Source organism: Gasterosteus aculeatus, chromosome 1 (assembly GCF_964276395.1).
Source record: "Gasterosteus aculeatus chromosome 1, fGasAcu3.hap1.1, whole genome shotgun sequence".
NCBI classification, from domain to species: Eukaryota; Metazoa; Chordata; class Actinopteri; order Perciformes; family Gasterosteidae; genus Gasterosteus; species Gasterosteus aculeatus.
The window spans coordinates 15,074,826-15,102,781 of record NC_135688.1 but is presented as its reverse complement, the minus strand read 5'-3'; the positions used below and the strand labels follow the sequence as shown (position 1 = coordinate 15,102,781).

The window sequence follows — 27,956 nt, the reverse complement described above, 5'->3', positions numbered from 1 at the left end:
TATAAAAAGGCTCATATGCTTAGCAATAGACCACGCTGTAATATTGCACAGGAGAGTGCTCGGGCTGCTACATTGTCCCGTCACTTTCTTTGTCTTTTATCCCCTTTTGAGGTACTTTGTTTCCTCTCTACTGAATTGGTGGCTGAATAATTTCTGTTTGAGCAGAGGTCTACAGTATCTGTCCTGGTGGGGAGAAGAAAAAAAGAAAACTACAAAAGAGGAAGAACAAAAAGTACATAATCTCACCTGAATCCACTTGTCGGGTATGGCCATAGCCAGTCTGTAATCAAACCCAAGCCCTCCCTCCTCCACTCCTCTGCAGAGAGCGGGCATCCCAGATACATCCTGCAAACAAGTCACACCATTTTAGATCACATTTGTCCTTTGTGTGGACCGCTTTCTTTTCCTGTAGTCAGCAAAGGTCACATCCAATACCACTCCACAACTCACATATTGAAAAAGGCTGACAATAGTATTCCACAGGCCAAAAGAGAGACACCCCATCTTCTTTTGCATTATCTCTTAATTACACCAATGAATATGTAAGTAAGCCATGCCTGACTATTAAGTGCTTTTAATTAACAATAGCTGTGGGCAGTGTCATTGCAAAGTAAGTGGAAAGGTGTGTTGTTGAGGGTGTTTTTTACCTCTGCCACAGTGATGCAGTCAGGATAAAGGGTATGGAGGATGTGATTGGCAAGCATCAGGTAGACCAGAGAGTCCTCGTCCACCTGTAGGCCAAAGTACTCACTGTAGTCTCCCGAGAAGCCAGTGCCTGCGGAGTAAACGTCCACACCGTAAACGCTCCTAAAAACCCTGTTCCTCAGTAGGTTCAGGTACTTTCACCAGTACTCGGCATTATATCAGAAGTGTACTGCTCATTCACTTTAGTACAGAGACTCTGATAAGCACACGAGTGAGATGCTACTCAAGAGACGGAGTACTACAAACTACAAGTGGTAGAAGATATTTGTAATAAGACTTTAGACAAATCGCAGATTTGAAACAAAGCTGATCATGTTGTACGTTTACAAAAAACGTTAAAAGTAGTTTTTATTAGATAATAAAATAATTAGAATTATGCAAGCATGAATCTGTTAATTTAATTGGCTCCTTTAGTCATTTTTACAGTTTTATTCAATACCTTTACTCACTAAACATCTGGAGTAAGATATTTTTGCAGATAGTCCGTCGTAAGCCTTTTTAAAACAATAAACACGTATTGCATTTATATCCAAGTAATAATTGTTTTATGTTGTTACAAAAGTGAATAAAACAATGTTTGCCTTCTTTGTCCCTTCCACACAGTGATTAAGCCCTGGGTTGGGATCAGTATTGGCCAACACCCAAAGCCCAGGTGTCGGTTTCTGCATCGCGATTGATTGACAAGTTTGCGCTGCATGATGCAAAAGGGGTAACACACACACACACACACAGACACACACACACACCTGAAATATGAGCCTTACCGATGCCATGGTGATGGTACAGCATAGACGTAATGCCATCAAATCGGAACCCGTCAAAGCAGTACTCCTCCATCCACCAGCGCAGGTTTGACAGTAGGAACCGCTGCACCTCCCAGCTAGCAAAACACACACAATCATTCATGCAAGGTCAGATAAACAAAGAAGCCGTGAATTATTCACACATTTCATCATGCGCTTTAGACACCAGAGATTAATTTTCACCGCTACAGGACATTCACATATTGATACCCAAAGCCCCATTTTGTGAGAGATGGAGTGTCCGTGACAGAGGATGGTGTTTTCATTAACTGCACTGTAGAGGAGAACCTGCCTTTCAGGTATCCTGGTGTCAGAATGAGAAATCAGGGGCTTCCAGTCCGCGTCAAAGTTGTCCGCTTTCCGTCAGCAAGCGTTTAGTACAGCCGGGAACGGGAGTTTCACGTTAAACTTGGGCACACAAACACCATGACGGGGAATTTATATTACTCATATACGTCTACTTGTTTGGCTTCCACAAGTTTCTCTGTTCCACTAAAAAAGAAAATACAAAAAGAAATAGAAAAGCAGAATTTTTTTTTGGGGGGGGGGGGGGCACATCTGGATCTGAGCAGCCACTTCAGGCAAAGTACACAGCGCACCTCACCTCTTCCTGCACCGTGGCACGTTGCCATGGAACCGTTAAAACTCGGGATTTAGTGGTCTCTGTGCCGCGTGCATAATGAGTGCAGAATGAAACATTGTACGCAGGGACGCCGTGATCTAAAGGCAGCAGTGAAGCTCAGTGGATGTGAGGCAAATGACACATTCATGAGAATGATGAAACGTGAACTGCCGCCTGTGTTCGGGCGGATATTCTCAGATTCTCTCTGTACGGTCTGAAGACACATGTACAGGGTACATGAATTTACACATTCCTAGGGAGCCGATAGATCTTTTGTTTTTGGAAAAAGCTGGTGTCTAGGCTACGGTACGTCTACGTGGTCATCGGCCGGCAGTGCGGCAGGCCCTTCCCCTCCCTCACATAGCGAAATATTCTACAGTGGATTAAATAGTAAAAATACCCTCCTTCCCCATTTATTGGAACCCCTGATTGAGAACGACTGTAGTACAGCAGGTGTGATTATAAACTGCATCCTTCCTGATTTCGACAAATTCAAACCCAACAATTTACAAAACTTACTTGGAATAGATTTATAAGATACACCAACATGAGAAACATCAAGATTTACCATCTCAAATGGAGTGGACCAAAGTTGTATGGTAAGGCTTAAGTTCTGAATGACATAATAAAATAATTTAAATATGGATTTGAATGAGGTTTTCAGTAGTCTGATCTCATTCAGACCGTAATTTAGAAAAGTTCGGCATTAAATTTAATGAGTTTTTTTGTTTGTTAGTTGTGAGTTCACACTAAAGTGGGTAGTCTTGTTTCACTGCTGAAACATCTCATGTCCAAAAGTTGTTGAAGCAGTGAGGGATCCCAGACAAGTCTATCCAAACACTAAACATTTGTGTACAACAATATAAACGATTCATCGCTGGAGGGCTCAAACAATAAAATCCTGAGGATTCTATTGTGAAAGAAAAAAAAAGAAAAAAAAAAAAAAAAGATATTTTTGTCCAGGTAGGCCATGACTCAAAAATACATTTAAGAACATTTCCTTCTGTGCTCCATTCCTCTGGGACGATCAACCTCAGTGTTTGACAGGTGTGAAGCTGCATGTTACATCGGCGCTTCCTGCCCTCCCCCCTTGAGGAAGAGCACAAGGGAGGTATGATCTGATACAGCAGCCTGGCTGGGTGGTCACGCAGACCCTGTGATAAATAGATTAGGTCCTCCACTCCACTGCGCAGAGCCAACAAAAGGCTCAGACACAATGTATCCTCGCGGGAGGGAGATAATAGCCAGTGAGAGCCAGCGGCCCCGAGATGAAACCATACTGCCACATTAGGACCCACAATGCCATTCATCATCAAGTCCAATTACAGCGGGCAAGTTAGCTCTCTGCCCGCGATGCAATGCACCGCGTGCATGAAGGTGTCCCTCGGCCTGCTGTGGTAATACAAAAGCAAATTCCATATTATACCGTCCTCATAATAAAGCTCAGCAATGACAGCAAAAGCAGGTTACACAGCTACAAAGTTTAATCAAAATTAAGACTTCATTTTCAGACTACTTTCCTCCTCCAGCCAAACGTGATTCTGACCCATATTATGGTGTTCGGGATCTGTTGCAAGCAGAGCCTATAGGGAGCCTATAGGGAGTCAACTGAATAAGGGGTCAAGGTAACTCGTCGTGATGGGAGAAAGAAAGATTAAGTCCCTTTTCTTACAACATCACAGGTAAGCCGCAGATAAGACCAAATAAATTTAAGAAGCTGACAGGTCATTCCACACAAAATGTGATGCTGAAACAACGACGCTCGACAGCCTGATGGATGGTGTGCATTTGTTGGACCAAAAAGGACAAATAAGGTGCCTCATTTAACGCATTTCAAACTTTTCTCCAATCCCGAAGCTATTAAAGTGTCCAGGACAGAGAATGTGACAGGAGAGACACCTGCAATAAATTCCCATTTCTAGGGCGAGGCTTGATTTATTTATTTATTCAATCATGAAATTATTCATCCAGCTTGTAGGTACATTAAATACATATATGCACTGCAGATTCTTGACAGATATGACTTGCTGATGTTGTATAATGCATTTTCCATTATGTTTGTGACTAAAGAGAGGTATATTAATCATGTTTATTTTAAATAAGCCACCGTCCAGCAAAACACGGTTCCGTCAGCCAATAAGCTATTTGTGTGTCTTTGCAAATTGCAAATGTTCACGATTTACTGGACACGTGTAAAAAAAATAAAAATAAAAAATAAAAATACATCTTGATATTTGGCGCTGCATTGTTGAACAGCCTTCCAAGCAGTCTGGGGGAGGCTGGCAGCATCGCCGTCTAAGCTCTCATCTAGCAGCCTGACAGATTGTCCCTGTATTGCTGTGCTTTGTGTCAGATATCTGCCATTTATCTGGCTTTCGTTGGGTTGCCTGGCAGCTAGGGGCTATTGCCTGGCATCCTGGGAGAGATACTCTCCTGCCCGCGAGACTGTTTGTATGTTTAGCGCCCTATAATTAGGATCTGTGTACTTGTGCGGCAGGCCAACCCTGCGCCATTGGAGTTCTCTCCAGTGGACCATGTTTTAGTAGTGGCACACTTGGCATTGGTTACCTAGAAACAAAAAAAAAAAAAGGTAGGCCAGAGCTTGGCAATGAGTATAAAGGGAGATTGCCTGAGGGGAATAGAAGTCCCTGGGGTCGGTAAGGTAGGAAACCGGAGTAGAGCAACAGAAGACACCATTTCCTAAAAGGGCTTCACACAAAGAATGTGACAACGGCCCCTTTTTGATGCACCCAGGCAGCAACCTGTAATTCTGCAACGGTACATAAAAGCCTGCATGGGGCAACTCCTGTAGTTGCAAGAAAACTGAGTCTATTAGACAATAATACCACTTCTCACTTGCTTTACTACCTTAGTAAATATTGCAAATGACCGGTTTCTTTATACAGCATAAAATGAGATCAATGGTGTCATTTAGAGTCAAATAGACAATTAAGCAGGGTAGTCTGGGTGTTTATATTTCCATATGAAATCTGTAACCCTTTCCTAATGCGCTTTCAGTTTATGTGTTTGGAGGCCTAGAAATGTCATAATCAGCATTAGCTTTAAAGGTCCTTTTAGATTCAACCTTTCTTCTGGTGACGAAAACACCAATAAAAAAGAAGAAACAGTCATTACGGTGACCATGGCCACCTGTCGTATACCGTGTGGCTGAGATCCTCTCAAATTGCCTCCAATCCCTACATGCACTCACAAAATACTACAAAGCAGCGACTCGAGGGGAAATACATTTCTGTCAACACATTAAATGTTTTTTTTTTGTCTTCAGTGTACAATGTATAAAATAGGTGTTTAAGATGAAAAGCAGTCCTTCCATTTAGAAGAAACACAAAAAAAGACTGCCAACAGAGAGCTCTTTGCACACATTAGTTCCATGGCACTTTTCCGCAATTTGTCAGATTGATTTTAAAGGGGCTGAGGGGAATGACGGTGCAGAGCTGCTAAGTTCTTTCCAACTGGCTCCATCCAGCATCTACTGGAAGCACTACAGGCAACTCCGACCAGGCGCAATGCACACCTACAGCCGCGCTCAGCTCATTAGCTTGTGCTCACCGGAAGGGAAAAACAGCTTTTCCCCCCTTGCTGTGTGACTTGATGGGGCAGGAGAAATAAGTCATGGGTACTAAATACTGAAATGACTGAATTTGAGTGTGAGTTTATTGATTGATCAGGCAGTAGCAATGCACCAAATAGTGAAAAGTTTGCCCCAATACATAAACGCCATATACTCCAAAAGGGAGGTCCATTTTCTCCCTTCCTTTGTTTGTTTGTTTCAGCACAGGTTCTCTAAAATAAAAAACGGTCACTTACAAGCCTGATGATTCTTTGCTTCCCTAGATGTCCGTTAGTGTGTGATACCTTTATTTAAGAATTTCATGATTTTTAGAACTGTTAAGGCGGTATACACTGTTGGCTCACACTGCAGTAAAGATGTAGACAGATTTCCCTGGTCAAATACCAATGCCTACCAAGAAGAATGTTACACGTTTCTTTTCTTATTTGAGCTCTCATGCTGTAAAAACGTTGTCTAAAAAGTGCTAATCTGTTTAGCAAATTTCTTTAAGCCTTCTTTGGTCCTCATTAATGTAGGATCACCAGCGGCACACATGACCAGTAATATTCAACATTCATACCCATTGCACACATCTTTAACAATTATTTGATCTTAATGACAAAGACACGCATAAAATAATCTTGTCAAAAGGAGAATTTTTGCCCCCATGGTCCTCCAACACCGTCCTGGTCTCAGCATGAGAACACGCAGAAGAGTTAAAAAAATAAATTAAAAAAATTAAAACGAGTTTTCAAAAGCCTGGCCCTGGGCCTTATTTTTCCTATCTTAAGAATTCACACAAAGATTGATGAAAAATGGATGCAAATGATCCTGAGAAAGGTGTGTGTGTGGGGGGGGGGGATTACGGAACAAGCCCACATCAAGCTTCTTAGAACGCTCACATCTGAGCGCCCTGATCTGCAGAAAGGCTTCTCTGGCTGCCAGCCGCCTACACGCCGAACCACGGGCTCGATCCCCGTCTCAGGGTGACTTTGACTTATTTAAAAACAAGGTTTGAGAAAGAAACGGCCTTATAACAAATGATTCAGGTTAGTTTTTCTGCTCGTCACATGAAGAGCAGTTGAGAGCTCGGAGAATAACTGGTACGTTCAATAAAACTCATCCCTGTAAGTTTAAAAAAAAAAAAATCTTTATCAGACAGACAGTCTGTTGATGGAAAGCTAAATATATTTTGAAGTTTCAAGGGCATTTGGAACATTTCGGTTCAAAGCACAGGTTTGAGCAGAGGATTTATTACCTTTCCTACCATTACACTCAAGCTATTTATCTAATTCAACCATTTAGTAAGTGGAAAAATAAGTTACTTTTAATACAGAGACGACAGGAACATCCCAATATTTACCAGCTCTAACATCAGCGGCAAGAGCAGGCATCTGAATCGAATCCAGATGTATTTGCCTCAAGTTAACAGCTAGATAGCATTCATATACATTAATAAGATTCACTCCGGAGTGAGCTCCATTTGTCTATGAGGGAGAGTTAAAGAGAAACACATACAAACTAGAAAAACGGTGCTCTTTGATAAAGATGCAGAGCTGAAGCTGCAGCAAGGAGGAAAATATATCTGTGCTCCAATAGTCAGCATCAGTCAGCTCCCGTCAACCTAATAAGAACATCATGGTCAGAGTGTGATGGCAGATAGCAGGCCTGCTTGATTAAAAACAGCCCGTGTTTCACACCGCGATCGCTGCTGGGCCTCCGAGGTTGATTTCCTTCCTACAGGGAGCAGCAGAAAAGCTTGACACGTCCAAACAACCTGTGAGAGACATCGAAGACAAATGAACTGGCTCCGACGTGGCGGAGCTCCTTTGGGCTTTTACAAACGACTCCTCGCATGCCTCCCGGTCGTGGCGTATGTCTGCACCGTTTCTAATGAGTGCCGCGGATACGGGGAGGGTTCAATAAGTGATGATGGAAGAACCCTGTTCCCTTATTATAGGCCGCATGCCTGACACTAAACATGGTGTAATGTATTGGAAACTGCAGCGCACTCTTATTAAAAGCAAAAGACTGAACAGCGCGGGTTCCTCTTTAATGCGCTCTAGGATCATTTTCTGGGAACAGAGGGAAGAGGAGAGAGACTTAATTAAACAGGGGCCTGTACAACAACACCAATCAATACAGGACACTAAATAGTTTTAGTGTACTGAGCCCCAGCACAGCCTGCCGCATTTTGTAAAAAATATGGTGAAAATATGAACATTACTAAAACCTGCCAATGCCGTAACATCCAAAGCATTACTCACAACGATTAACATCCGACACCTGTGTGGCCAAATGTGTAAAATCAAGAGCATTTGGGGAAACTTGCATTCAGCACTAATGGTCCTTATAGGAACAGTGAGCCTGACTGCATGGCCATTTCCGTGAGAGATGCAATCTGTCATTTTGAGAATCATGTCTTGCTTTTGACCTTTAGCACACCGTGCTGTATCCGATAGTCTGAGAAAATACCAAGAGCGGAATGCCAGCTCCCATTCGGCCTCATACATTAACCACTTAACACATTGCTTATGCATTTCCTTTCAAATCCATAACCTTCTAAAATCCTAGTGCTCATTAATGAGACTCTTTCACAAAAAAGGTAAACATGAATGACTTTAACATTGTGTTTTGAACATATGAACCAACGCACATCCGGAAATATGTTTTTTATTATCTCACAACATATTTTGATGCCAAAAAACTTAATGCAGGGGAAAAAAAAACCGTTGTTTGTGTCGTTTATACCCACCACAACACAGCCTGCTCACCCTGCTGCTGTCTGGCAAGTGGCACAGAAGGAAGCACTGGCTGCAGTCCTAGCAGAATACAGAGCAGCCTCTTTGCTCAGACTTGAGACTCCATAAATGTTCCGTTTCTCTTGCGTAGCATCAACAAATACATCACGTCGCGCAACCACGTTGTCCAACAAGATAAGCTTGAGAAATTGAGGTACCACAGGTGGAAGCGTGAAGAAACCCTTCCATGTTGATTAACGGATGTCTACGCGTGGTACATTACAGAGTAATGCATTTTATAAGAACACAGAAAGGTGGAACGAGACGAGGAGTACCTGGAGTAGTTGAAGAGACGGCTGCCCCACAGCTTGTGCTCCCCTCTGGGTGGCGAGTGGAAGAAGCACGAGTCGGAGCCATCGAAGCAGTTCAGGCCGTCCTCCGTGTTCTTGGAGGCGTGGCTGTGAACTACGTCCAGCAGCACCACTATGCCCATCGAGTGAGCCGCGTCGATCATCCGCTTCAGTTCTTCTGGGGTCCCGTACCGACTAAACACACACACACATGTGCGTAGTGTGTTAGTCCCAAACCTCGCTCATTTTATAGGGCTCAAACCCCAAATCTCAATGATAACCCCAAATCAACCACTCTTTCTAATTATAACTTTTTGTAAGTCGCTTTGGACAAAAGCATCAGCTAAATGTAAAATAGACCTTAACTTTTTTCCCCTTATCCTCACAGGACCACAAGTTTACAATGTAAGAAGAAGTGCGAGGACACGCAGAACTATTTTCATAGGCAGGAGTTTCCAACTTAAATAACCACCAGACTGTTGAGCAGGACATTGTTTCACGAACATAATGTCCTTCTCAGAACGTTTGACGAAAGATCATCCACTCCAACCACAGCAAAGGATTGATGGCTTTTGTAAAATATTCTAAAACACCTTCACTATCATTCAAAGGGTCATAAAGAAAAAACAATGGAAAAATCCAGAGTACGTTTTTACACACACACACACACACACACACACACACACACACACACACACACACACACACACACACACACACGCACACGCACACACGCGCACACGCACACACGCGCGCACGCACGCACGCACGCACGCACGCACACACGCACACACACACACGCGCGCGCTGCCCTTCTAGTGAGCATTATATCCGCTTCCTTTTCAAAACGGGACACGTAGCGACAGTATTACCGTGCTTCCTGGTATTCGACCGCTCGGGTTTTAAATGACACTGAGAGATCAATCTGGGGTGAAATTACACTGTACACATTACAATTTGGAGTTATGCTCTACTTTACGCAAGAGAAGACAGATCTAAGGGGAAATTACAAGTACTCCCGACTAGTGAACCTTTATCCGAGACTCCTTTGCCCTCTGGATTAACAACAAATGTATTTACAGAGAGATTATTGTTGGGGTAAGACTTTCCAACCTTGAATCAAGGGGACTGTTTCAATGTAGAAAGTTGCTTTGGGAGTTTTGCTCTCATGCAGTTGTGAAGTTACTCACCGAACCCTCCTAATAAAACACACATTTATCGGCAACTATTTGGTCTTTTTTAGTCATTTGCCATTTAATGCAAACAATATTGTATGAATGACTAATGATAAAAAGGGAAAATGTTAACAAATACAATAAAATGTTAGTGCTTTTAGAATGAAAACGATAGCTTTTACAAATATTAAATAGTAAATGCAGAGATTTTTTTTTTTACAGGAGAGCCATTCAGTGTATAAACACATGTTGTATAGGACTGTGAAATTGACCGGCATTTACCTGGAAGCAGCAAAGAAACTGGTAACCTGATATCCAAAGCTGGCATAGTAAGCGTGCTCCATGATTGCCATCAGCTGAATGCAGTTGTAACCTGCACACACAGCGAGGAGAGACATTTGAAAAAACATTCTTTGACTTTCCTAACAGAGTATGGAACCAACGTTCAACTTATGAAAACAATTCATGACACAATGCGGTGTCACATGCCGCCGCTTCTTTGTCACACAGTGCATTACATTAGGCAGCCTCATGCCATCTCCTACTTTTCTTACATGCATGGGTTTGGTTGTAAATAAAATCAGAGGAAATATCTGAACTGAAACGGAAAGCCTCTACTCTTCTGATGCATTAATGTTGTACAGTAATCATCTGGAAACTTCAGGACTCAATACTATTTAACCCGCGTCAATCGTACCGTGTGTGCTGCAGGCATTTCCTTTCTAATAAAAGCTCTGGGATCCTGAAGGCAAGCTGTGGCTACAGGGAAACACCAGCCATCAGAGTCAGGAGGTCATGTACGACATTTCAAAAACGACCTACAAAAACTGCTTCTATGAATAAGAGAACAACAGGCTTTTGAACTGCCACTGAGCACTCCGGAGGGAAGCCCTGTGGTTTTCCACTGTTGTTTGGAGCACATTTATTTATTTATATTGCAGCTTCTTTTCAGGCTAGAGAGAGAGAGAGAGAGAAAAAAAGGGGGAATGTTGGCTTCTGAAGGGGTGTGACAAAGCACTGGGGTGAGAGGACATTTCTCTTTTTTTATATTGATATATACACACACACACACTCGCAGTCAAGAAAATGGAATGGCAAGCAAAGGCAACCGTCACTAGAGACGGTGGAGTTTAGCCTCCTGAAGAATCCCATTGTGCAGATTCCCTGAGCGGCTGCAAGTAGATAGTTTGACAGCATTTACTCTGACATCCAAGGGAAAGTATTTATCAGATTGCTCCTGGTTTTCTATGCCAGTCATATCTGTGCCTTGTAATGTCAGGGCAGCAGGCTGTATTTAAAAGCAAACGGATGCCACTGCTCATATGGGCTGAACTGTAGAGCTTAGCAGGGATCTGTTTCTGCTTAAAGTCTCTCTGAAGCCAAGCTCTTTATTGCAAGTTGAGTTATTATGAAAATGCATCACAAATTGAATATTACAAAGTCACATGTGTAATGAGAAACAAATCACACTTAATAGTATTGGATATTTTTAATTGAATAAATGAAGTGTTTTTAATTTGTTTTGTTGCCCAAAGAATTTCTTAAGCGGTGTGATTTCACTTACTGATTATAACTCATTTTTATAATTGGTGGAAAAATTGAAATCCTGTCAGTGTTAAGGTAATTTTAAGGTATTTTACCACAACTATACTAATTACATAAAATGTTATAGTGTCGAAGAGATGAAGGGACATTTAGTGCCACCAATAGTCATCTAATGAATAGCTGGTTTTGTAGCAAAGGGAATTAAAGTAGCCTCCAGGTAAAAGAAAAGAAAAGACAGTTTCTATACTGAACACAAGTAAAGCTTTGCTGAAATGCCCTTATTGACTCACTGAATATCTGACCAAGTTGACTCTATAAATAAATTGTCCTATTTAGTGCAACAGAGCTAACTGCAACAGCCACTGACATTTAACCAGAGTTTCAAACAATCGATAAACCCACAGTTGAGTCCGGACGGCTAAAACCTCTGAGGGTTTTACTGAATTAATCTGCACATACAGATCAGAAGGCAGTCGGCACTGAATAAAAGATTACCGTTTAATTGTTTTGATCTCAACTTAATTGTGAGGGTTTATAATATATACTAGAGGTAGTCTTTAAAAGGGCTTTTGAACACGCAACGTGCAAATATATTTTTGGATTATCCGCGAGATTCGAGCTGAAGAACCAAGTGGGTGTGGCGTCAGACTGGTGTTGTGGAGCCCTCTTTAGGGCACGCCAGTAAACGGGACGTTGACTCGCCGATGTGGCCTTGAGCACAGGGAGAGTGACAGGTTTGCCCCTGCAAACACGGCTACTGGAGGAGCGGTTATAGACCAGCGTGTTGACACAGACTGCAGAGGACCCTGGCAGTTATAAAAAGGAATGGATTTCAATGAACCACTCGACTGGTATTCTCCCAACCACATCGCCGGCTCTGATTGCATCGCCTCATTGCTTCACATCCGCTCCTGGCTAGAAAAGATACAAAACGGTCTCAAGGCGAGTCAACAAAAGCCCTCACAGGTCGAGGGGATAAAAGCAGGATGATTGCTGTGCATTCTCATCAGACTTAAAGAGTAGCCAATGAAATAAGTGGGACGCCGGAAGGGGAAGAAAATAATATCAAGTAGCCGCGTTTCTTACCCAGGTCTTTTATACGAGGCAGCACGTTGGTGGTGAAGTTGGTGTATGAGGCGACCTTCCCCTCCGGTGAGGCGATGCCCACGTGGGCCTCGTATATTCTCAGGCTCGTGGGCTTCTTGGGCCGCGGGTGGATTTGCTGGAGAACAAACCAACATAAGAAATCACGAGAGCACTTTTTCCTTAAAAATTGCTTTCAAAACATAAATACATTATATTTTGTGGGTGATTATGAGCCATGAGGTCAGTTTGGGATTTCTGTGTCTTTGCATGTTTCTACAGGGGATGAAAATGGTTCCCCACATGTAGAACACAAATAGATCTATGATTCACACCGAGTGTGATAATGAGAACAGGATTTGTCTCACACTAGAACACATGTCCTGATTGCCACCAATCAGGCCGAACAAACCCACTGTTTGAAGCACATGATTGAGCCACTTGTAAATAAAGCAAATATACTGCCGGTCGGAGGGCTCCTCTAATTAAAACGGTGCTAAATAACAGCCGATCAAAAAGCAAGGTGGTCTTTAATAGCCTCTTATTGTTTTGCTTGGGCACACTCCTGCTGAGAGCGTTAAGTATTGAGACACATTCAGACCCTCTTACCATCAAGCACCCGTGTTAACAATCGCCACAACAGCTGTGGGAATGACAAGCAAGACTGCTTTCAGATGTAACTGCATCATCCACGCTGCATGCAGACACTGGACTAACTCAGTCATTATAGTGACAACAGATGAATTTAGCTTGATAAAGCATTTTCTTTTTTTAATCTGTTTAATCTATTTTAGCCATCAAACCATGACAATGAGGCTTTTGAGAATTATGCATCAAATGTTTTTACACCAGAAAAAAAGGATCAGCTCAGTTTATGTCGCATTCTGTGGCATTCAAATCCAACCGCTTGTTTCATTCTGCTGTTGCAAAAAGACACCGATAATTGTTGTTTACATCACAACTTTAATGTCCTCGTTCAATATTGGCAGTTTATAAAACGCTTCCGGAAAAAATTGGGAAAAATAAACCAGTCTCTCTGAATGATTTTACTGCACTGTTCTTTTTCCAAACCCTATTTCACCTGGATTTGATTTTTTTTGATTGCTACTTTTCTATAATTAAAGAATAAATTGATGAAGAAAGATTTTTTCCCCCCTTCAGTTCAAATTAAAACAGCAACTTACAGTATAGGGCTGAGGGGGATCCCAGTGAACCCAGTCATAGACGATGGACTTCTCCTCCCTGTTCACATATTTTGCCCAGGGAGAGATTCGGTACAGCCGGCCACCCTCCTTGGTGTGAACTACCACCTAGAAAAAAAAGAAGAAAAAAAAAAAGACTAATGAGTGTTCGGTTACTGCAAGGTCATCCAAACAATGCGCACACACTCTTTCTACAAAAGTAGAAAAAGGTGATTTAAAGAAAAAACATCATTGTTTTCTATCAAAGTAGCCAAGTTCAAGTAGCCTTTGAGTCTTCTGTGACTCTCGTGTGAAGCTGTCCCTGGATGTATGAGACAATAAAGCAGCATTATTCAGCCATGACATGCTTACATCATACACCTGTGCCGTTATCCTTCACACATTATACAGAGAAGATGTTACAGATTCTTCAACCAATGAAAGATATTTTTCAAACATGTCAAAATGAAAAGCGCACTCTTTCCAGGAAACGGATGCGTGCTTTCCAAAAAAAACTAAAAAAATTCTCCCAGAGACAGAAAACATTGTTAAGAGAAGTTGTTGTGGTGAAATCGGGATTAAATGGTAATCATTTTTGGTACAAACAAGGCCACTCACTGGCTCATCTGGAGAGGGGATTGGAGCCAGGGAGCAATTTAGAAAAATAGGAAATATAAATCATTATCCTTCGCCTCTCATCTATTATGTTTGCAATTCGGGACTGGAAGGGGGTCGAATAAGTATAGTTCGGAAATCTAACTGAAAAGTTACTTTGCCTCCATCAGTGAAAAAGCGAAGGAGAAAGCCAGTGTGAGAGTTCGGAAAAACCCAACAAGAAATCGATCCTGTAGCGTTGCCCTATGCGTTTGCACAGTTTTGTCCCCTGCAGAAACCGGCATTAGAAGCCGACTAATTCTGGCCACTATTGTTGAAGTAATGACTGTTCCAATGCCCCCCAGCGGGTGGAGCCGTTGGCCAGACCCCCCTCTGGTTTTTTTTTATTATGGCCAGGCGACCTAGGGGTTCGCTGCCTGGCTCCCTTTATAACGTGCTTCACAGTTTATAGGATTAGGAAAAGATAGCTGGAACCATGGACTGGCATAATGGCTGAGAGAGCGGTGGTCCGCCAGACAAATTGGGAATATTAAAGAAAACTGACTGCTAGGTGAGGGGATGCATGAACAGGAAAAACAACTAAGCGACATGGGACTAGACTAGAGAACTAGAGAAGTTAGGTGGGGATTAAAAAGAATAAAAAGTGGGCGTCTGTTCCCCTCGATGAGACCTCGTCCTCTCAAGTCTTGCTTACTCTCAACATGAAGAGCTCATTGTAAGTACCGCAGCGACAAAAAGACACTGCTTGTTTATGGAGAGAAATTGGGCCCTGAACAAAAGGGGAGCGGAGGGCAAGCGGCTCTGCGTGAGCGGGATTGGAGCCGGGCTCGTGCTTCCACGAGGGAGTGCTGTGGAACTAATTCTGAAGTGGAGCTCGCAGCAAGACGGCCATTCATAGGCGGCGGGGGGGGGGGGCGGGGGTGCGGGTGCGCGCGGAAAAAGGCCAGGTGCCAGCTTTTCCATCTGCTTCTTATCGTCCTTAGACTGACCTCCGCTGACAATGGGAGCCGGGCAGCCTGTCCAGGGCGCGGGACCGCGTGCCAGCGATGACCCGGGCCCAAGGAGAGCGGCGCCACGGTGCCGTCCGTTCCACGTCTGGCATCTCATTTCACGATTATTTCTCATCCACGCCATTTGCTTCAGAAGACAATGAATAATGCGCAATGCATTTTTTTGCCTTGAATCCTGATGAATCATTTACTAGGACTAAACCACCACGTAGGATTTCTTTTCTTTTTTTTTTTGGCACAGACAGAAAAAAAAAAAACGGATCTTGAGGGAGCTGAAAAACAAGCCGTCGGCCGGGCTCCTCGGGTGTATCCACCCTCCACTGTGCAGATTGTGTACATACAGTAACCTCCCGCGTGCTAGCGTGCTGAGAGCATGACATGTTGTTGAAGCGCCAGGTTTTCGCTTGGTCAATAAGACGCCACACATGCCGGGGAATCTCCCTCGCACATTACAGCAGACCCGTCTTCTGTACCGCGGCAGGGTGACACCTACTGAGGGAGCGAAAAGGCATGAAGGTGTTCCGTTCTCTACCTTAAGTCTGGTGTTATGGCCCACAGCGGGTGTCCCGTCATGCTTGGCGGGTAGAATCAGCTCCCACTTGCCAAACTCTTTCTTGGTGTAGGGGTAGGAGAATTTCTCCCAGTCATCTAGAAGGGAACACGGATTAAAATCACGGCAAATTAATTTGTTTACAAACACGGAGCCAGACGACATTCTGATTAACTGTGTAATGATCAAAAGAAGCCATATGATCGGAGATGCACAACTCGGTGTGACGCGATCACAATGTCTCTGCCTCATTATGCATTTTTCGGGCTCATCGTTGTCACACTGTCACACATTGCTCCCCTGTATCCTGTGACTTTTGTCACAGTGGGAAAAGCAGCGGGCTCAGTCATCTTAGGAAAAAAAAGAAGAAAAAAAAAGTGCTGTTTATTGAATTATAAATCTGAGGGAACGTCAGAGGAGTTAAATTTTTTACTTGCTGATTCCACATTACCAAACGCCATTGACTGACGGGAACACTTCGGGGCACGAGGCGGCCACCTTGGCGTCTCAATTTAGGGATGTTGTTTTTATTCAGTAATCCACACCCGTTTGCTATTCATGAGCAGAAACAGGCGCAGGATGGGAAATTAAATCACAGGAGATACTCCAGAAGTGACCGGGCACAACACTAGCACTTTTCTCTGGCACAGCAGACAAAGTCATATTTTTTTCACCATTTATTTATCTCCCTTTGCTTAAACCGCTTCAAAAAATAGTGCATTATGCATCCAACCTGCACTATATTCATGACTGGGGCCGCTCGGCTGTTTCCCCGTTTAGTATGAAATTGAAATCAAATAATATGACTGACTCATGTCAAAATGTAATCTCTCGCAGAATTGAATGTTGGAATTGAGCTGCTGCCCAAGGTCCCGGGAAGATAATTAAAAAAGGAAACGGCAGAAAATATGGAAAGAGGGAAAGGCAGCAACAGAGCCTACTTACAAATAAAATGTGTAGGGACAATAAACAATTTACACCGCATTCCATCTGAGGGCATTCGTGTTCACTTTTCTTCGCCATTACCTGCCGGGTGCATGTTCAGAATAGCTTTGGCACCAAAAGCGGTGCTTGTGCCGTGGCCTTGCATGGAAAATGATGCCAGAGTTATGTGGACAGGTCTGAATTATTTCACCATCCTTGTTGTAATTCACATGCACGTGACCTATTTTTGCCTCCAGAACTGCCTTAATTATTTGTGGCATACTTTCCACGAGCTGCTGGAAACAACCCTCAGTGATTTTGGTCCATATTGACATGATGGCATCGCGCAGTTGCGGCCGAATCTCCCGTTCCACTGCATCCCAAAGGTGCTCTATTGGATGGGGATCTGGTGACTGTGGAGGCCGTTTGAGTGCAGTGAACTCATCGTCATGATCAAGAAAGCAGATTGAGACAACACAAGCTTTGTGACATGGTGCATTATCCTGCTGGAAGTGTCAGGAGATGGGTACACTGTGGTCATAAAGGGTTGGACATGGTCACCAATAGTACTCAGGAAGGCTGCGGCATTTAAACGGTGCTCAGTTATTACTAAGGGGCCCAAAGTGTGCCAAGAAAATATCCCCCAAACCATTACACCACCACCAGCCGCCTGGACCGGCAAGATGGATCCATGCTTTCATGTCGTTTATTCCAAATTCTGACCCTACCATCTGAATGTCGCAGTTGAAATCAAAAATCACCGGACCAGGCACCGTTTTACCAATCTTCTATTGTCCAATTTTGGTGAGCTTGTGCGAATTGCAGTCTCAGTTTCCTGTTCTTAGCGGACTGGAGGGGACCCGGTGTGCTCTCCTTCTGCTGCTTTATCTTCCTCAAGGTTCCACGTGCGGTCAGAGATGCTGTTCTGCATTCCTTGGTTGTAACAAGTGGTTATTTGACTTACTGTCGAATTCCATCATCTCAAACCAGTCTGTCCATTCTCCTCTGACCTCTCACGTCAACAAGCCATTTTTTTGCACATAACTGCCGCTCCACTGGATATTTTCTCTTTTTCGGACCATTCTGTTAACCCCAGAGATCAGCAGTTTGTGGCGTACTCAGAGCAGCCCGTCTGGCACCAACAATATACATACATACATATGTATGTGTATATATATATATATATATATATATATACACATACATACATATGTATGTGTATATATATATATATATATATATATACACACATACATATGTATGTATATATATATATATATATACACACATACATATGTATGTATATATATATATATACACACATATATATATATACACACATACATATGTATGTATATATATATATATATATACACACATACATATGTATGTATATACATACATACATACATACATACATATGTATGTGTGTGTGTATATATATATGTATATATATATACATACATACATACATATGTATGTGTGTGTGTATATATATATGTATATATATATACACACATACATATGTATGTATATATATATATATATATACATACATACATACATATGTATGTGTGTGTGTATATATATATGTATATATATATACACACATACATATGTATGTATATATATATATATATATACACACATATTTATTTCCACTTGCATGCTATCATTTCTACTGGCATGTGTAAAAGAGACATTAATATATTCGATAGAGGGAAGCAAATGACACTGAGGGCTTGCATAACCTTGTACATCTGCTCGATAGATGAGAGGAAGTCACATTTCATCGTGTTAATGATGAAAAAAAAAAAAATGATCTTGCCGAATTTGCACAGGCCACATTAAAAGAAAATAACACTCAAAAGACTATTAACCTGAAATTACTTTCAAAGTTGGCCCCGGGGAGGAGGGGCGGTGGGGGGGGTGGAGAGATTTCAGCACGCACACACACAGAGGTTGCACTCTCTCAACAACTTTACAAGCGCTGATGAAATAACCAGCTACTGAAATATTAACAAACACTCCCACATTCAAGAGAACCCTCTTCAGTTTAAAAGTTTTCACTGTGTAATCAATATTTTCCACATTTTCTGCTCTCGAGTTGGTTGATCAAAAGGACTGCTGTCCTTGTGCCGCGGTTCTGAGCCTTCTTTATTTTGTGCCCCGTTGTGTTCAAGGGCGCGGAAATGTCCCATTTATTATTTAACGCAGCACAAATATATGCAACCTTATTGTACTGTCACAACCCTGAAATCTCTTCGTCCTTTTCTCGTCCCAACAGTGACCACAACGTTATAATGAAGTGTTATTTTGAATTAATCCGAAAATCGACTGCCTTGTACAATTGGAATGACGCCCACGTGAAAACCATGGAGGTTAACGCGCCCAATTTCACGTCCATACCGGGTACAAAAGGGTTAGTGACACCTTAAAATGCATGAGCGGATAATGAACGAGTAACATTAAAATTCAAGTGCAAGCTTAAGGGAAACTAGATGGACATGCTGTTGTGAACTTACTGAAGTCACCGGTGAGGAAGAGTGCCTCTGCGGCAGGAGCCCACTCCAGGAAAAGCAGGCTGTTGTCGGGCTGCCGATGCACACCGAAGTTCTTGTAGCTGCTTGTGAACTGGTCAAAGCCTCCTTCTGTCTCTTCCAGCCGTACCAGCTGCTTCTGTAGCAGCTCATACCTTGAAAGCAAGGAAAAACACACACGAAACGCAGGTTCAGGTCAAGGGAATACCGACCAATGAAAACACAAGATACATTAAATGGTGTCCATCGTTGGGAATGTTGAATACATTTCACTCATTTGCTTTTTGACCCCTGAAGAACATTAACTGCATTCGGGTCTGGGTGGAGAGTGAATTAGCAGTAAAAACAGAGATTCTCGCTCGGTGTGACTGCTGAATGTCAGAATAAATTAAGTAAATCAAAAGAATTGATCAGGTATCAGCGACTCAAAAAAGGCAAAAACTGGGTTTTCCTTCACTGATCAATTTCTTTTTAGTGCTTTCATAACATCCCTTCTTAGTGGACTGGAGGAAAGACAACATGCAAAATACCACACTTTTACCACTTTGTCAATTTGCATCTATGGACTAAATTCACCAAACGTTAATGTCTCATTTTATATTTGAAAATAAAATTTCCTAAAAAGTTTTATGGTAAAATCTGTTAGATCATAGGATTTGCAGTGAGGTTACAGACTGAAACTACCCATAGATGAGCCACAGTGTCTTGAGGAGAAAGAACTGTGAAAAGGACAACACGTCCATATCAATGCGTTTGGCTTTGTCCCTTTAGGGCTTCATGTTAAGGATCAGCGCCCATGTAAGTGACTCAAGATATTGAAAACACGAATATTCTTATTTTCAGGTTAATACATACTAAAGAAAACACTCAGTTACACATGTTTTTATGGAAACACATCCTTCCTAAATGCTACACAATGTTCCTTTAAAAAGATATTTAGTCAAAGTGGGCTTTTTTCTCTCATACTCTGAGCCACAAATCTTTTAAGCAGCACTTACAGACTTATATTCCCCTCTATATTCTGAAGGGTTTGGCACAGCGTTTTGTTCATCCATCATTCATAGCTTCCTTAAACCATGGACTACTAAAAAGAAATCATGACTGTTGACAGTATTTTTTGACTTACGATTATAGTTATCAGCAAAAATTTGAAAAACTAACAAATTATTGTTGTAATATACAATTGGATTGCCTTAAAGTAAGTCATCAACTGGGGGCGTTTGATGGCAGTTTCATTTATTTTATTTTTATTTTGTGTCTCACCTTTGGATTTTTTTTTAAGGCAATTAATAATGTGAAATATGTAGTGCGATAAATGACATGCGATTACATGTAATTTTCAAACAACTGCTTCATTACACAGGAAGACAAATCCTAATGTTACATTTACATCCAAATAACAGGTGAAGATATTTATTAGTAAAAACCCAGTCCGTGATTTAAATTTATCACGGGTTAACTAGAAGGAACAGATACTTATGAAAGCATTTTTTTTAAAAGCATCAGTAATTAATTACTTCCCTTATTTCTGTGTTAGTTGTTAAGCATAATAACTAGTAAAGCATAATAACTCAAAACTCTTCTATCTTTGTATGAAAACAGGAATGGTAAACTGATGATTCAAGCTACAATGTCACTATAAACAAATTATTTAATCATCAAATTTAATTATTTTCCCATTTACCAAAAGCATGCTTGAAAATCTTTTATAGTTGAAAATATTGACAAATACGGCAGTAAATCAGTTGACGGTGCAGAATGTCAACGTTGCCACGCAAACACTCTCCCTTTAAGCTCTATATCTTGGGTTGCAAACCTGGCTCAGTCCCTCAACAATGACTGACTTTAGGCACACTTGGAGATATAAAACCTCTGTCCGTTACCTTCGACTGCGAAAGGAAAAACTAACTACTTTGCAATTTATCTCACTTAAGTTCCTGCAGCCAGCTGGTGTCCGTATCAAATCCCCCCCTACCCACCCCGACCCCAGAGTACAGAAAGCCTCTTTCAGCCAGCCGAGTTAAGTGCACTCGCTCCCCTATAGCCCTGAAGCCAAGCTCAGGCTGGCCTGTGAATGCCCTGGGGCTGGTGATGATGGGCTGAAGTCACAGCGCCATTTCTCAGCAGCTGCTCCCTCTGTTGAGCTCAGTGGATACAGACAGTACTTGCCAAATGTGAAACCTTTAATGCCCAACCAATGACGCCACATGCCTCCTTTGCCACTTTGTCAACATTTTGCAGAATATGCCGAAAAAGGGAAGGGCAAAGGGAACACTTCACAAAAGCGGCAAAGCTCCTCTGCCACGGCATTAATAGGCATGAAAGTCACACCTATCGTTATAACAAGTGAGTTCCAGACAGTTGGACATGGCAGGGGGACAGCGAGCCAATGTCCTATGGATGCCGTATTCGCCGCACATTTCCCGCCTCGGTTTCCACTTTATTGCAGCGGGGAGGCGAGATGAGACACACACGTCACGAATGAATTGTGCACCTATAAAAAAGGAACAATTCATTTTGGAAAAAGTCATTAACAGAGTTGGAGCTATGGCAAAAATCTAAACTTTGATCTATTTTCCTGTGATTGAAGATAAGACATAAGACCCTTGCTGTCCTCTGCGCCCTCGTCTACGAATGGTATTTTGATGACGTTGTACCTGCTCCCACATCTCTATAGCTTTTCTACAGTCTACACAACAACATCCAGCATGCTACCGCACAAGGTATCCATGGGCAATATTTGGCCATAAAACACTCTCCCATCAAGCTGCAAAGAGCCGAGTCTAAAAGTGTGACCGTTTCATCACATATGGCAGGCCTTTATTCCCCTGCCGCTGAATTCCTAATAAAGGAAAAGTCAATTTTAGAATTGTAGAACTGGTGCTGAATTTTTATACAGTGTCTTCCCTTATTCCTTTGCAGCCACCTCATTTCTTAGTGGGTCACGAGGTTCTAAAGCCATAAATACTTTGCTCCTGGCTCGTTTAAACCTGTGAAAGCTAAAACTATCTATACATTTAAAAAAAAACATCTTTATGCATACAAAATGTAATAATACAGAAGTTATTTATCACAGGGTGTTGGTGATGTTCTTCAATCATATGTTGAGAATCTCGTTTGGCTCTAGCTTGATCCCAAAAAGGTGCAGGAGTTCTGTGGGAATATTCCATCTACAGAATTATTCAGTAACAATGAGGATTTATTTGGTGTCAGTCCCAGTTCTTTCGTTAAAAGAATACCGTTGGATATACTATTGCTCAAGTGAGGGTTTTTATATCTGGCACAGGCTTTAAGAGTCCCTAAAGAGTTGGGCTGTCAAAAAAACAAATGTGCAACTTGAATCTTAATGTGGTTCTTGACACGATGCTACTCTTCAGTCGCCCTCAAACGCATTTCCTAATTGCAATATAATGAATGAGTGTTTTACACATGAAATAAACGCTAAAACGGGATAGAGTGCATTCTGGTACATTTATAGTTGTCATTAACAACAACAACAACAGTACACTGGTGTTGCTATTGTGAGCCGCCAACCACGAATTTCTATGGGGATTAACTCAAAATTATCTGCTTCCTACACCCCCGGCAGACATTGAAAATCTAATCTAATATAATAATCATCCTTATGGCCACAAATGACAAAAAGTCTTTTTCTGCATCTTCTGCAGTGGTACAGAGCAACAGGGGCTCACTCTTGGTTTGGATAACTGTTCTTTATCTAAAAACATACTGGAAAAAATATCATATGGCACAACAGATATATTAAAATGCATATTTCCGACAGACATCAACATCCTTTGAAATCACTTCCGTGTTGGATTCACATGATTCTTTCAAGCAATTATTCAAAATAGATCACATTGTATCTTGAGGAAACGTTCAGTTAGTCCCAAAGTCACAAACTGAGACTGAAGCGAGAGAAAGTGGGAGTTGTGTGGAGAAAGCCGTGCCACAGAGGAACAGTTAGGCCCAGCAGGCAAAAGAGAGCTCATAGGTTAGTGGGAGAGATATTCCGCTGCTGCAGAAGGTTCATGAAGATCTCAGTGAGGCTCAGAGGGTGCTCAACATGGAACACCAGCTGGGGCGCACTCTACTGAATAAGAGAAAGGAGGCTCAGACACAGCTGGCCAGACTTTGGTTCTGAAGCGTTGGTCTGGAGCAGCAGAAGATCTAACATCTGCAAAAACGAAAAAGGAAGAAGATTGCCTGCCATCCTGCGGGATTAGTCAGCGAAGCAGTTTCAATGCCTCACCCCAGTGGAAGACCTGTGAGGTTTTTTCCCTTGGATTCTCATAAAAACTTGGCCGGACATGAGAACCTTTGCTCAATGGTGGTATGTGAGACTGGCTTAGTGACTCTTATTAATCCTTCAACAGTCTTATCTTCACTTAAACACACACAGACACACACATCACTCAAATCTCCTCAATTACAGTCAAACTTTACACTTTTTAAAAATCTCCCGATGGAGCAGCTGGACTTTGTAACCTGTTCGTTCCCTCACTGTTATCTAAATTTAGAAAGCGTTCGCGTCTGTTGGCTGAGGGTGACAGCTGAAAATAGAGGTGTCCGTTTCGTCCACAACAGCTTGGAGAAACACACATAGGAAAAAGGTTTGAACTCTCCTCCGGATCTCAGCTCGCCTACACGGCTTCCATGTGGCAAGGTGACTTTCAAATAATGCCATTAACGTCCTTCTTTGAACAAGTCCATTAATGAGGCTAAAGAGGGGCCTGAACGTAGATGTTGATTGATGGATGGCAGTGAAACTTCCCTGCTGACCTCATACCTTCACTGACCCTCAAGCAAGGTGACGGAAATATGAATACTGCCCTTTAAACGCAGGTATATTACAAATTCCCTCATTATAATACAACAGTTTCCGAAATGTGAAAATGTTAAATGTTTAATAATTAGATTTACCCATCAAGGACCTGTAAATCCCCCCCGCCCCTCTCCCTTCACCACAGACGTACTTCTACTTAATCCCTGTATTTTGGCACTTCGCTTTTCAGTCAGAGCACATGCATCCGTGTTCATCACTTCAAACTTAATTATCACATTTGCTTTGAATGTATTGCATCACCATCAGAAGCCGACGCAGACATATTGCTTTATTTTTTACTCGGAAATGAGTTGTGATGACATCAAGTCTCTGCGAAAAAACGCATCGCCGCAATAAGCAGCGTTCCCAAAGCAGCAGACTTTCATTTGGTCCAATTTAGGAGATGCGTGGTGCCACGAAGCTGCAAAATCTGGGCAAATCTTCCAGCAAAATTGCCCAACAGGAAGTGTAAATAATGAAGCATGTCAACAGAGCACTGCTCGCTGGGGCTGTAACCCAAGTCCAACATCAATGGTTTTTTTTGCACCGATTCTAAAAGTAGCATCCTGATGAAATGAAATCAAAACTGCCCACGAACCGTCGAACAACTCATTAGATGGGGGGGAGGGGGGGGATTTGCCTGGAATCAGTCTTAAAATAAGGCCAGTTTGTTTCTGGTGTGAGACTAAAGAACGACAAACCTGAGATGTGGCCAAGCCTTAAGCCGCGACATGGCGGTTCAATCTGAAGAATCAGCCGCGTGGTCACGGGTCTCTTCCTGATAAGCCGGCTGAATTCTTGGCACTGCGCAGCTCGGCGAGGGGACTCAGCGTGACGCCGAAGCCGGAGAAGGCTCTCGATTGCCACGCCTGCTCTGGGTGGTGGGATGTTTGGGCCGTGGGCCGTTAAGAGACCGGCGGGCTTATCAAGAATTAACCTTCGCACAGCAGTGCTCCTATATGTAAAATAATTTATGTGCGGGTTTCATCAGCGTGACAGGTGTTTGAGACACGTCTGAGGCTCTGTGAAGCAGAGCGATCCCAAGCTGTGTCTGAGATGGAACTGACGCGCTCGTCTCTCTGCAGGACCACGGCCCCACTCGCGTGCTTCAAATACAAAGCAGGTGGTCCCTTACCTGCCACTTTAGATCGGACACGGTAATGAAAATGGATTAAACTAATGTGGCCCCTAAGCTAAGTTTTTCAGGGCTAGATTGGGGGATGAACCAAAACCGTAGCAATGAGCGCTGAAGATCATTATCGCGGTCTGCTTTAAAAAAAAAAAAATCACACTCTTTTTAAATCAAGACATTCAGCAGGTAGGACTAATTTGACAGGTGTGGAATTGAGCTGAATAACTGCACTGTCGTCGTGTAAGCCTCTGCCATATGGCCTTCGGCCTAGAAATAGGCCTACAGGATCTTCTCAAAGATAAACAAATCATTATGAAAACAACATTGCGTTACTATGACCTGCAACAGTTTGTTGCCATTCGATCATTATTTAAAGTGCAACCTTTAATTCTGATCAACTCACAGCAATTAAAAAGAAGAACCACAAAAAATTAATGTAAAGAGACTGCCTATTGACTTAGACAGAGTCTATTTACTTTTGGAGATTAGATCAGGCACAAGGTCAAATGAGGGAGAAAAGAGTTTTCAGGTCTCTGGAGGGGAGATCATTTAAGAGCAAATGTATTAAAAATCGTTGTTAATGTTCACGTAAAGCAACTCCTCGCCCCATTTCCTGTAAATATTCACTGTATGATTTTGGTCCTAATCTTGGGTGACTAAATTGCAAAGTAAATTTAAGTTGAGTAAATTCAAATTGATCCAGTTGAACGGTATGGCTCGTCTTCCCTCAATGTATTCGTTAAAAAGGCAACTATGGCATCTAACAATCTCACAGTGATGCCACAAGAAACTGGGATAATTAGACAATAACATCAATTTATCATTTCAGGTACATTGCAGTCCAACAAATGGTTCGATCTAAAGTTCATGCACAGCACTCAAAGACACTGCATTATATAAACATCTGAACCTTCCTCTCTGGGGTGCACTTTACTGGTACAGACACGACTCTGTTAGGAAGATGCATCATGGAAGCAGTCGTAGTTTGATATCATCAACCAGCTTATTTTGCCAAGTGCACAAACAATATATATGTGTGTGTGTGTGTGTGTGTGTCTCACAAAAAGCTGTGACTTCCAGCCTAATTCATTTGTATGCAGGCCGAATCGAGGCTGAAAGACATTAGTGCAACATAAAGTCAATTTATGTCTGAGGTTATTTGTGTTGCAGAGCCTCACTCTGCAGAAAAAACAAAAACACAAGCTTATCAAAAAGGAATAAATAAATAAAAAATGTGGACAATCTGACATAATGACAGCAAAGGCTCCAGCAGCCGCAAAATGAAAAGCAGGAGCTGACGACGCAACGTAGACGTCACCTGAGTGCGACACACGCGGCTACCTGCGGCGGTCACGCGCAGGATGTGCACACACGACTCGACCTCTTCTGCAACTCGTACGCACAATGCCGGCGGTTCATTCATGTGACACCCGCGGAACGTGCTGTTCGGCGGGGAGGAAGGCGAGCCGCGCGTGCGTGCGCGCGTGGGAGGGAAACGGCCTCCAATCAAACCGAATGTCAAACCTCGCACGCGGAGGGCTGACCGCCTGCTGTGTGGGAAACATCGCTTTGCATCTGTTGGTGGGTGCGCGTTTAATTTCAAAGACACCGTGAACCCGGGCTCCTGCTCGCGTCACCGTGGGGCTGATTTTGGGGGAGTAAAGCATTGCACACAAGCGCCCGTTTTAGCCGTGTTTTTTTTTTTTACCTCCTCTTGAAGTCCTTCTCGTACGGTTTGAGATAGGGATCCATTTGGAGAAGGAAGCTGAACTCAGGAATTGCAACACTATCCTCTCGGTCTGCCATGGTTTCTCCAGACGAAACCAATCGAGCACCGACCGCTCGCTGACAGTGTGGCGCCGGAGAGCCGCGCGCGCGGTGTGCGCCTCTTTATAGCATCCGGGCGCAACGGCGCATCACCCCGCTTTTGTGCCAAGCCCGTCCCATGATCACATGCGTTGCTGTCCAGCTGGGTTTAGACACGAGGGAGAGCCGAGCCGAGCCGAGCCGTACGGTGGCGTGACGCAGTGTAACTTTAAGATGACCGCAGAGGTAGAAACGTGGCGCGTCACAGGAAGATGACTCGGCGGCTCGGCAGGCTGCTGCTGGGCTTCCTGGTGATTTAGTTTAGATGTATACAAACAACCAATGATGGAGGGGCCACAGAATACATAACTTGAGTAAAAGTATAACATGACAGTGTGTAAATGGTCTTAACTAAAAGCACAAGCGAAAAGCAGTAGCATCAGGAAACATTTTAAGCACCAATGCTACGCATCATTGAGAATAGCTAATTTCAGAATGATGTACATTTATAAGATTTTATTTAAATTAGTGGTGCATTAACATTAACACTCATTTGATATGACCGCTGATAAAATTGGAGCTTAGCTTAATATTACAGTTAGTATGGGTTGAATTTGCTCTGAGAATCACCTGGTGTTTAGCTTTTTTAACATGTATTTGTTGATTATATTTTAAAGCAAATAAACTAGTAACATAAGCTCTCAAATACATGTAGTTGAGTAAAAACATCTGTCCTTGACATTTGTGCTGACAGAGCTTAAGTAAATATAGTCCCACT

General features: G+C 42.6%; 1 protein-coding gene across 2 annotated transcripts in view; it reads right to left on the bottom strand.

The window, feature by feature from the left end:
* Window positions 1–27,956, bottom strand: part of gbe1b (glucan (1,4-alpha-), branching enzyme 1b) — a 63,425-nt gene extending 35,469 nt beyond the window's left edge. The window contains exons 1-10 of one of the 2 annotated variants that reach the window (XM_040184777.2): window positions 27,081–27,956; window positions 19,401–19,570; window positions 15,934–16,049; window positions 13,780–13,905; window positions 12,599–12,734; window positions 10,250–10,340; window positions 8,778–8,987; window positions 1,470–1,585; window positions 648–775; window positions 247–345 (exon numbers count right to left, since the gene is read on the bottom strand). In XM_040184777.2, the coding sequence (XP_040040711.2) occupies window positions 247–345; window positions 648–775; window positions 1,470–1,585; window positions 8,778–8,987; window positions 10,250–10,340; window positions 12,599–12,734; window positions 13,780–13,905; window positions 15,934–16,049; window positions 19,401–19,570; window positions 27,081–27,178 (1,290 nt within the window). In that variant the 5' untranslated portion in view covers window positions 27,179–27,956. The remainder of the gene's footprint in view (window positions 1–246; window positions 346–647; window positions 776–1,469; window positions 1,586–8,777; window positions 8,988–10,249; window positions 10,341–12,598; window positions 12,735–13,779; window positions 13,906–15,933; window positions 16,050–19,400; window positions 19,571–27,080) is intronic. The other variant, XM_040184786.2, reaches the window with a different exon arrangement.